This window comes from Pangasianodon hypophthalmus, chromosome 23, assembly GCF_027358585.1.
Source record: "Pangasianodon hypophthalmus isolate fPanHyp1 chromosome 23, fPanHyp1.pri, whole genome shotgun sequence".
NCBI classification, from domain to species: Eukaryota; Metazoa; Chordata; class Actinopteri; order Siluriformes; family Pangasiidae; genus Pangasianodon; species Pangasianodon hypophthalmus.
Genome location: NC_069732.1, coordinates 11,592,019 through 11,603,284, shown reverse-complemented (window position 1 = coordinate 11,603,284; position 11,266 = coordinate 11,592,019). Strand labels below are relative to the sequence as shown.

General features: G+C 38.0%; 1 protein-coding gene across 4 annotated transcripts in view; it reads right to left on the bottom strand.

The window, feature by feature from the left end:
* Nucleotides 1-1,229: 1,229 nt before the first annotated feature.
* Nucleotides 1,230-11,266, bottom strand: part of fam49al (family with sequence similarity 49 member A, like) — a 30,052-nt gene continuing 20,015 nt past the window's right edge. For 3 of the 4 annotated variants that reach the window (XM_053228524.1, XM_053228525.1, XM_053228526.1), the window contains 10 exons: nucleotides 10,754-10,833; nucleotides 8,087-8,208; nucleotides 7,641-7,746; nucleotides 6,546-6,682; nucleotides 6,317-6,394; nucleotides 6,096-6,212; nucleotides 5,883-5,962; nucleotides 3,915-4,041; nucleotides 3,410-3,480; nucleotides 1,230-3,219 (listed from right to left, as the gene is read on the bottom strand). In XM_053228524.1, the coding sequence (XP_053084499.1) occupies nucleotides 3,156-3,219; nucleotides 3,410-3,480; nucleotides 3,915-4,041; nucleotides 5,883-5,962; nucleotides 6,096-6,212; nucleotides 6,317-6,394; nucleotides 6,546-6,682; nucleotides 7,641-7,746; nucleotides 8,087-8,208; nucleotides 10,754-10,826 (975 nt within the window). In that variant the 5' untranslated portion in view covers nucleotides 10,827-10,833 and the 3' untranslated portion in view covers nucleotides 1,230-3,155. Of the gene's footprint in view, nucleotides 3,220-3,409; nucleotides 3,481-3,914; nucleotides 4,042-5,882; nucleotides 5,963-6,095; nucleotides 6,213-6,316; nucleotides 6,395-6,545; nucleotides 6,683-7,640; nucleotides 7,747-8,086; nucleotides 8,209-10,753; nucleotides 10,834-11,178; nucleotides 11,260-11,266 lie in introns of all 4 variants that reach the window. The other variant, XM_026929711.3, reaches the window with a different exon arrangement.

The window sequence follows — 11,266 nt, the reverse complement described above, 5'->3', positions numbered from 1 at the left end:
GATTCAAAGCAACAACATGGCAAGATTTGAGATTTTCTCATATGCAGATTTCCTATAACGTGGTAAAGCACCAAATTCAAACCATTGTCTTGAATAATTCCTCAGACCAATAGTGAGACGTGTGTAGTCCGATGTTTCTTCAGTTCCCCACTCACAACTTTAGGACCTACCTACAATTCACCTGCCTAATTCACATCGCTAATCGTAGCTTTGCCTCCTGTTGCTGAAAACTGCCTGCTCTTACTGACAATGAATGACTTCCAGTTGCTTTGTTATGCATATGCACATTTGCATCATTTAACACTGTAACCCTACATGAGCAGCACTGGAACAGTGAGACACGTTTAGACATACTGTATTCACTTACACTTTGTTTGTGGAAATTTATCAGATTTAATTTTGATTATTTGCTATAAAACAAGATCTTGGCTTCCCAGGGGAATTTTTAAACCAGCCTAATTTAGCAACTGTCCTGTCTGCCGCTTCTACCCTGAACATGGGGCAGAGTGATTCTTGCCCCAATGGACCTCTGTTAGCACTTGTGGCAGTATTGATCACTAAGTGTAATAATAACTCTATGGAAAGTAAACTGCTGCACCTCAACTGCACAACATCTAAAAAGGCAAGCAAATTGAAGGAGCATTGGTTTCTCTCTGTCAAAAAACAAAATTAAAAAAATCACTGGTTACTCATAAGAGGTAATTAGTATTTCAATGTAGTTTTAAGTGTATGGAGTTGTGAATGACTTCATGAATGTTAACATTTGTTGAATGGCGGCCCCATGAATGAGACGCCACTGCTCAACTGTCCAGGGTTTGTCTAGTTCTGAAGAGAAATGGTAGTAGCTATTCACAGCTCATAAGGCTAAACATGAAATAAATAATGCATTAATCGCTTTGCTTTACCAAAGTTCAGTTTGCAAAGAATTAATGAAACTCTCAGTGGAAATGACGCTTGACGCACTGCTGCTTTGTCTTTCGCCGCTATCGCTGAGATGGTGACTCTGTGTTGCACAACTACACAGAAATAATTGGGCACCTTTCATTTTGATGTTTGCTAGTGTAAACTTAGGGTTATTGTTCAAGTGAAATAGTGATTAATTCCACATTAACTCCACATTCTACATTCATAATGCAGCAGAGAAATGTGATATTTATGCACAGTGCTACAGTGGTTCCGTAATTCTGTCTGTAGGCAAGAGGAAGTGAGCAGAAGATCACAAACAAAACTGAACTTAATAAATGACAAGTTTATTGTTGCACAAAATGTACAAAATAACAAGCAAATGGACAGTCCCCTCCCTCCCCCATCGAACTTGCCCATTACTTTCTCCGCCAGTATGAAGTTGAAGAGCTGGAACCTATGACTACAGCAAGTCCAATAGTCCAAGCCAAATGCAAGGTTTCTTAGACACAACACACACCCAATTCAGTCACTGAACATTTGAAAATGAATAAAAACACCGTATTTACACAATTTCATCTGAAGTTGTACAGCATGCCATCTATTTATTTATACAGAATATGTTTGTGAACATACCCCTGTATAAAAAATATTCTGTCAGATCAAATTAAGTTAAACTAAGGGCTATAGACATCGAAATACAACACTGCATTTGTTGCATCTTAATTTTATTAAATAATTTATTTTTTAAATATTCACTTGTTTATGACATGATCTTTTTTTTAATTGCATCTTACTAAAAGAAACATTCTCTAGTTGAATTTAAGCGCATCAGTTCCATGGCCTTTTAGATGGCTGGTGGAAAATCCTCCGCTTATTCACTTATTTACACCAAAACTTTCTAAATTTTTTCAGCTGTACGCCCTTTGTGTGTGTGCATGTGTGTCTGTGTATTTGTGTGTGTGTGCAAGTGAGTATAAGTAATAAGTGATTGATTTCCAGTTTTCTACAAGAATAAATGTGCCCAGAACTTGAACTTGAGTACAGTAATAGGCAATGTCATGGTCAGATTTTCTGGTATTTCTGATCAGTAGATTTAACACACCATAAGTGTGTGTTTTAGTGGTGTACTACTAAGAGGTTGGTGTTAAGCGGCTGATTAATTGGGACCTGTAGTTCACTCAATATGTAGTAGACTCCTGATAAACTACACGTCCTCAGATGAGATGGTTGCAGAGATAGTATCTACAGTGCTGCGTGAAATGTGAGTGGCTTCTGAAATAGAGTTTCATGGCTTTCTTACAATTCCTTCTCACAAAGTTTCCCGAAGCAGAACAATTCCTAATTCAGTGCCTTACATGTACACCTCACTAAGGCCTTTACTCTGTTCATGAACTGATCACTGTTCATTCTATATTGGCACAACACAGCTTATTCTAAACTGCTTTTGCAGTTGTAATTTTAGTTCAGTATTGCTGTACAGCACTAGTGAATAAGTCAAACAAAAATCCTTAACCTGTGCTTTTCAAGTATTTACAGCAATGCAAGTGTCTTGTTTTATAGGTACTGAGTTCTGCAGAAATAGCATGGATGATTCACAAATTGATTCTGTAACTGAAACTTGGAAAGGGAGTGCAGTATTTAAATACTCCTGTAGAATGAATTGGAAGAAGCACGGTGTAGATAAAGATAAAATTTAAATGCATGGAGACTGAGTGGCACTATACACACTATACACTATACAATGTGAAGCCATTTTCAAAATCTTTATAATTATTAAGGGGATTATCTATGTGCAAAAATAATCTGCAGAAGTACATAGTTATATGGACCTTATTTGTTGTTTTTGTTTCTGATCGTAGGGCTTTAATATATGGATTTTTTTTTCTTAAATGTTCTCATCTGGTAAGCCATGGTTCTGTTTCAGCTGTTTTTTTTTTTTTTTTTTAATTTTAATATACCTACATATATATATTTCTATAATCTCTTTTCATGTTTTTACAAAATCAAAGACATGATGAACAACTGACAATATATTATATATACTTTTTTTCCATTTTTCCCTATTTAGGTTTTTGAAATTGACATTTTGCATTTCATTCATGTAAACAAACAGGTTTCTGTGGGTGTGTCACCCAAAAACTTCTAGCTTTCATACTTTTTTCTCTGTCAGCAACTTCCTTCTTCATCTGTTTCTCTCTCCCTTTCTCATACTCGCTCCATTTCCACCCTCTCTCTCCAGGCATCTCCCCTCATTGAAGCAGAGCACGGATTTGTTTAGAGGTGCTGTCATCGTTTAGATGTCTTGTTGTGTACCTTAAGATGAACAGAGAGTTAAAAGTCAAGTAAAAAAATCTCTACAATTTAATTTTAGAAACAGCATTATTTATGACAAATAATGTAATCTCACAATAATATTTGAAAAGCATGTTTCTGTTATTCTCATTACTCTTTGTATCAACTAAAAACAATATTGTACATACATGATCCATACACTCCTACTCACCTCAGTGCATTCAGCAGTCCCTCCACGCTGTTTGAAGGCTGCTCTTTCAACACCTTGATGCAGCCCTTCATCTGCACAACACACACACACACACACACACACACACACACGCAGACAGTGTTAGAGAAAGGTCAACTCCTTCTGATCCTCACTCCTACTGTGACAGTGAACACATCTATCTGCTCCTGAATAACCAATTCTGCCACACACACACACACACACACACACTTAATCTGTTACCCCACATTACTATGAAAGTATACTCTTAGGAATAGGGGATTTGGATAGTTAAGTGCTTGTTCTACCTGGAACCTTCTCTAAAAGGGAAGTCCTCTGTTCTAGGGTTCCACATAGAACCTTTATTGGTTTCCCCAAACTGAAAAACTCTTTAGGCTTCTAGATTTAACCATTTTTCTAAGAGTGTAAAATAAGTGAATGGATATAAATGAAACAGAGCCATAATGTAGCTGCAGCAAAAAAAAAAAAAAAAAAAGATGTGTCTTACGTCAATCTTGGAGGTTTTAGCGAAGGCACCCACGGGGTGAACGTGGTCGTAGAGGATAATGACACCCACCATAACACGCATGCAGAACAGCATAGTGTCTGTGTTGGTGAAACGGCACCGGTATTCCCTAAATACACAGAAAAACAGCTAGATTCATCGTCCTGTTGCTATCACTGACCTGTATTTTAGCTAATGAAGACTGATTTAGACAAGATTCAGGAAGTGATGTCTGAATTTTTGACACAACAAAATATAAGGAAAGGCAAAAGACCAAAGATGTTTCACTGTTCTTTTAGTTTTATTTTTTTCTGACCAGCACAAAATCTTATCTAAACACATTCAGTGAGTGGCTATGCTCTGATTAATTTTATCTACATGCATTCTTCAGTAAGATTTATATTTAGCAGCTTAATTAAATTTTCTGTCAAAGTGGATCTATACAATAAGTTCTACAAATGCACATGTTTTTGTATCTGATGATGGGAGATTTGTCTTAGAGTAATTCACTGGGTTTTCAGGAAAAAAGGAAAGATTATTCTTTTTTGAAGTTAGTAGTGACCCCAAAATATTATAGTATTATATAGTTATAGAGCTATAAACAAGAAGTTAATTGCTGTTTTAGTGGCTAGCTAAAAGTATTGCTAGCAACCGTTAGTAGTACCTGTTAGTTAGCCACAATTAACCACAATTAACAATTCACAATTAACATTTTAGCCAGCTAGCTGGAGGAAAAAAAACATTGTTAGATAACCTGAAGGAAAGATTTCAGTGCTTTCAATTTCTTTCAACATTTTACAGTATTTACAGTGCCTAAGAATTCACCCCCTTAAACTTTTCCATATTTTGAATTACAACCTAGAACTGAAATGGATTTAATTTGGGATTATTATGCCATGATACATTTATTATGCCATGATACATTTTGTGTATTATGCTACACAAAACAGCCCAAAATTTTGAATTGTTGCCAAATGCCATGTTGAAGAAGGTGGAAAAATGTTCTCTGGTCTGATGAAACAAAAATTTTCGGCCTTGGCACAAATCACTATGTTTGGCAGAATCCCAACAAAAGTTATCACTATGAGTGTATCATCTCCTCATTGAAGCATGTTGGTGGTAGCATCATGTTGTGGGGATGCTTTTCAATACCAGGACCTGGGAAACTGGTCAGGGTTGTGGGAAGAAGGATGGAGCCAAATACAGGGCAATCCTAGGAAAAAACCCTGTTCCAGTCTACACGAGACTTTAGACTGCAGAGGAGGTTCACCTTCCAACAGGAGAATGACCCGAAAAGTTACATTGGAATGGTTGTAAACCAAGAACTTGAATGTTTTAAAACAGCCTATTCGGAGCTCATACCACAATCCAATTGAGAATGCGACAAGACTTAAGTTTGGCAAGAAGAATTGGCAAACATATCAGCATCCAGATGTACAAAGCTGATAGAGACATTTTCCAGAAGTAGCTGCAATTGCAGCCAAATGTGGTTATACCAAGTATTGATTTCTGGGGGTGAGAATACTTAAATATCTGTTGCTTTGTTTAATTAACCTTTCTCACAATAAAAATAATTGTACCTAATATGTCTAACATTTGTTAGTTATGGTATACTGTGAAAATCAAATGGCAATAATCCCAAATATGTCCATTTCTATATTAGGTTGTAACATTAAAGTATTGAAATTTTTAAAGGGGTTGAATACTAATGCAAAGCTTTTTACTTTTCTTTTTTGTGCTAGAAAAAAATATGATGTTTTTCCAATTTATTTCCATTAATTATTTCCAATAATTGTTGGTTTATGTGTCATTATCCTGGTCATGCTAATCTCATTTACAAGCATTTTCCTAGACGGTCTTCCTACTGTGGTTAAAATTCTTTATCTTTTCTTACATTTGGTCCTTTCTAACCAAAACCATATCTGGACTGGGAAAAATTTATGTGGGTTTTCTTAAAAAGGAAGAACTTACGGAGTCTCCAGCATGACCCGGCACACACAGGCCATAGTGCTCAGGCAATCTGTGGTGTCTTCAATAGGCAAAGTTTTGTTCTGCAGTATACAATACGTGGATAATACAATAGCAATACAATACAATACAATGTATTTATAATACACCATTTTTTAAAGATAAATTTGTCTATACAGTTCAAATCATTACTCCAGAGCAGTTCTAAATACTTGCCTCTGACACAAACTTAGTTGTGGCATTGCTTAAGGTTTTCAGCATAGGTGTCGCTTCTGCATAAAACAGAGACATCCGATTGGCCATTTCGTTATTGACTTCATTCTCTGCCTCTAACTGCAGGAGAGATAAATATTTTTTGTTCAGACAGTGAACATGAGTGTGTATGTGCGTGATAACATGTCCAAACTTCAGGTTGAAAGTTTATTTTGGCACAGCACCTGCTGATTGTTCAGTCGATTCCTGCTTATGGTCCTCCTGTAGTAACTAAAGTCATTCTGAATGGCTGGATTTGTCATCTATTGGAGACAAGACAACTTTTTCAGAACATCTGATAATCATACAGCCTGTTCACGATGCTGTAAAAATGGCTATTTATTACACAGCACATCGACTTCACATCATCGACAAAGCACAGAGAGAGAGAAGGATGCTGCGCATTAATCTCACCTTTAGCTCGTCAAAGCTAAGAGTGAAGTGCAGGATCTCTGCAAACTGTTTAGCCAGAGCTTGTTCTCTCTCCAGGTGCTGCATGGGAGCGTACGGTGGGCTCGTCAGTGCTTCCAACAGGCTGCGTAGGGCATTTTCTGAAACAACAATATAACACAATCAGAAAATATTTCCCTAAAAGTATACTGTTCTCTGCTATAAATTGTTTTTATGCAACCATTTAGATTTCAGTGACATGTGACTGCAATATTTCAGAAGGGTGCAGAGAGAGAGAGAACAGTCCATGCTGTTTATGTTTATTAATCTTTTATGTGTATTTTTACATGAGTAATAAATAAGAATCTGGGAACACTGGAGGTTCCTTGGAGCTTAAGATTTCAGATTGTTAGTCAGTTGGTCAGCCAATACATCAATGGATGCAGAATCTTTTAAAACTTAACCTAAAATCATTAAATCTGCCATATTGACACATGATTGACACATGATGTGTCCATTAATGTCTTTAGCATGCTGTAGCATATCTCAAGAGAAGCTATCCCTTCTCCTCATGAAATATGCAGCAGCGCTTCTATAAATAATAAGCCGATATCTTTATCTGGAAGTCTGATGAGAAACTTGAAACCTCCTGAGCTGATATCAGAGGCCTGGATACAAGAGATGGAGAGAATGAAGGCCTGGATATGTTGAGAAGCATTTTTGTTTTCCTGCAGTCATCATTTCACTGACTTGGTGTGTGTTAAGTTTCTCCTGAGTCAGATGCATTCCCATGACACAGATTTAGCACTGCGTTACTGTCTCATCAGTATAGGCAAGGGAGAAGTGGTAAGCTAGCTGTATTAGCCTCTGAATCTGCTAAATTCTTATCCTCCCATGCACAGGACATGGAAGCTCTGCATCCTTTACACTCTGCCGGATGCGGTAGCCATGGCGACTCTTCTGTGAAAAATCTTTCATCTGCGCCAGAGGGAAGGCACATCCTGCTAGTGTATTTGCACACTGATGCCTTGTTGGCACAAGTGGTGTCCACGTCACCTAATCTTACTTATCCTTTCATCTAAAAAATTGCAAAAAAAAGAGCATTGGACACCTACTTACCTAACCTGAGTGAAAATTCATAGAATCGCTTCAGCTTGGCCACCAGGGGGCACACAGCGTTCCAGGCTTTCTCCTGAAGCTGGAGGTCATTGGGGTTCTGAATAGCCTGAAGAAAAGAGCAAACAAAATTTAGACCAAACATCTGTAATAGCTATGTTAGAATTGACAATCCAGTGTGAGTAAATAGAGTTAGAATGAAAGACATCAGCACTGATCCTTTCTTCTTTCTGTAAATTAGCTTCCACTGGCTGCAAGCTTTGATCTACAGGATCTGAGAGTTTTCACAGCTGAATACACCCCATGTACCCATTGGTACTATGCAAATATATGCAACCAAACCTATAAAACCAACCTATTAGAAAAAATATTTATTCCTAAAGCAGAATTGAATAGTAGATTTCCAGCTGTGTGGCTGAGAACTGCTTACTTTTGGGACATGCTCTCACCTCTCTTATCTCTTGCCCTGCTCCGCTGTAGGACTGTAACTCTGCTAGGATACCATGAGCCTCCTCCAGAACGGCGCTGACTTGATTCCAAACGGCCGTCTCCGCCTCTGTGGGTTGGGCATCTGCAGATCAAACATGGTCCCGGTGTCAATTTATGGACGTCAATGTAGATTAAAGTCAAACACAGCCAATATTCTTACTGGTTCTTCTGGATTATTTATCACCTCTGTCACACATAGCCTTGTATGTGTTCCTTTCTCCTTGGAAGCCAATAGTTTAGAGTTTAACTGGACTAGTAGTCACATTACTATTGATTCACAGAAATGGCAGTAAACTAAGTACCACGCCCAGTTTCTGACCCTGATGGAATAGTTACTCCATACTTTGGTGGTATTATTACTTTATTATCTCACAGAGAGTGTTTTGTCCAAAGGCATTGAGACAGAGATTTTTAAATCCACATGGATTAGTTTGGTAATAACTATGGTGTTATTTCCAAGTCTAAATACATTAGGAGGATTTTGATTTTATTAGAGTATATTGGAGGATTTGTTGTGGTTGAAATAGCTTTCAGGGGACTGATGATTGAATGAGCAGTTAGATTTGAGATTCTGAGCTTGGTGTGACTAAACAGGGACTTCGTGGAAACATTGTACCACCACTGTCCAGTTTATCTGCACTCTATTCATAGGTTCAAATACAGTGTATTTACAGTTTACCAATTCTTTACTTGTAACAAGAAGTGGAAACAAAGATTTGATATATTTGTGGTGTATTTTAGCCTAGTAAAAGGTCAGTTGCTTCCAAATATCTCACAAGTGGCTTAACATGTGTGAGATAGTATAAGATATTGTATTTCTGATGTGTGCCATAGCATATTATAGTATTGCTCTCTCTTTCTGACTCTGTGTCTCTCCATCTGTGCCTGTTTGGACAGTTACACTTGTACATGTTTGTACCACAGTGCCTTCCCTAGGGCTATACACATGCAACCAGTCATACACACTAAATGTGCTCGTCCTAGTCATCTAATTTTGTATTAGGTATCAAAATATATTTTACCTTTTTTGCCTATGCTTGTTTATACATAGCTTTGCCATATTTACTACAAGGGAACTAAATTTTCTGAATTAAACTGAATTAGTTTCCTTATTCTTGGCCACACTAGAGGATGATTGGGCCAATTTTGAGGACATTTTGCCCCACTAGAATCGCAAAAGGTGAAAACAGTTATCTTCCTGTGGTATGGAGTGAGTAAAATCCAATCTAAAACACTCCAGTCTACACAGACTAGTCATGGTAGCCATGATTTAAAAGAGTAAATATTAAACATTTTAAGATATTTAATAGTTTAATGTATACAACTGAACTGTTGTCCTTTTTTTTTTTTTTTAATCTGATCTTGTTTGTTGAAAATCTCTGGTTCTGGGAGATGGGATCACTGGTCAGGACTCTGTGTGGACTCTTTATGAGCATAATTTGAAAGTGTGTGGTGTTGTATTCTGGACAAATCTTATAGTGTGAGAAGTTTAATGCCTAAGACAAGCCAAGGCAAAAAAAAAAAAAAAAAAATCTGTGAAATCTGTCATTATATCTGGGGTCTCTCACATCAATTACGGTTGCATTTTGTAGTGTGGCCCTGGCATTAGATGTAGATTTGATTAGATTACATCTACCTTGAATACACACCGGCAAGTGTCAACTTTCAGTTTATGTAAAATGAATGCTGTCAAAACTGGAGGTAGGAAGCTTTCATTTGACAGCAGTGAATTGTATTTTGTTCCTTCAGGTGCTGAATCACTGGGATTGTGAGAAAGGAAACCAAGAACTGTGACAGAGGTGGCCATTCCCTGTTGCATCAGAAATAGTATAGTACAGAGCAGAACAGGCTGCTGTCCATGTCCATCCTTTCAGAGTGCTTTATGGTTATTTACATTCTAAATAACCATAATACAAATCTCTATCTCACCTACACTATTAGACAGTAATTAGCTTTGTTTTCAATGGCTTAGGCTGTGTCGTTATACATTACTTCATTAGAGCTGAGTATTTGCAGAGTGCTGTTTGGATAGCAGCCTGTTTGAGCTCACTGGGTATTGTGCACATGAAGTTAGTGAAAGACCAGAGAGGAAATGTTAAAGTGGAGCTGGTAAAGGACTGGAGGTTTCAGAAAAGGAGGAGCTATTCGGGAAGGATAAGAGTTAAAAAGTGAACAGAGAAATGGAAATTCCCACTTCCTCAGTTCATACACATTAACATGCTTGCTTCTCTCACTCATTCAGTCACACCACCTTGCCAGCCACACACACACACACACTGACAGATGAACAAATAACATGGGCATATGCGTAGTCAGAAACCAATAGTGAGGAGAAAGAAGGAGAAATGACATTAGATGGGTTTATAGCATATCTTTCAATATATGCATGGCATTCCTGAGATATTGCAAAAGATTGTGCATCATGCTAGACCTGGAAATCAGAAGAAAAAAATTGATCACTGTAGGAGGACATTGCACATTGAAACTCTTGAATGCCAGCAATTTATGAACAAATAGAGGAACAGAGGGAAAAAGGAAATGAAAGCTGTGATGGACGCAAATGGGGATGAGCAGCGCTAAGAAAATAAAGAAACAAAACTCAAAAAATAAGAAGCTGATGAGCTCACGTTCAAAGTCAAGGAAAACTATTGGGCCATGCTCAAGTTCGGCGCAAGTCAGCACTTTCAGGAGATTCCCCATGAGCCCCCTGGAACAGAAAGAAGGGAGACATGTGTGGGTGATGGAGGGTCATGGAGATCTGTGTGGTGTGTGTGTATACAGATATGTGTGACACCAGGGGCATATACAAGGCGTAAGGTGTGGATGGAATGGGTTAAAAAGTGTTGACAAAGACCAGGAAGACTGGGGCGTTTGGTGTGATGTCATGGTGTAGCAATACATCTCTTCTTCCCTGCTCCATTCTTATTTCTCAGAACAAGTGCAGGCACCCACAGAACCTCCTCCAATCCCTCCATTCTCCAACCTCAGCACATCCACCCCGAGCTCTCACACACACTGAGATATAACACACCACACAGCAACAAGCACTTACTTTCAAAGTCCAGAAAAAAATGTGGACAGTTCTCTAAATCCTTGCCAAGGACCTTAATGAGGTTCCCCATGGCTGGCAAACCTGGGCA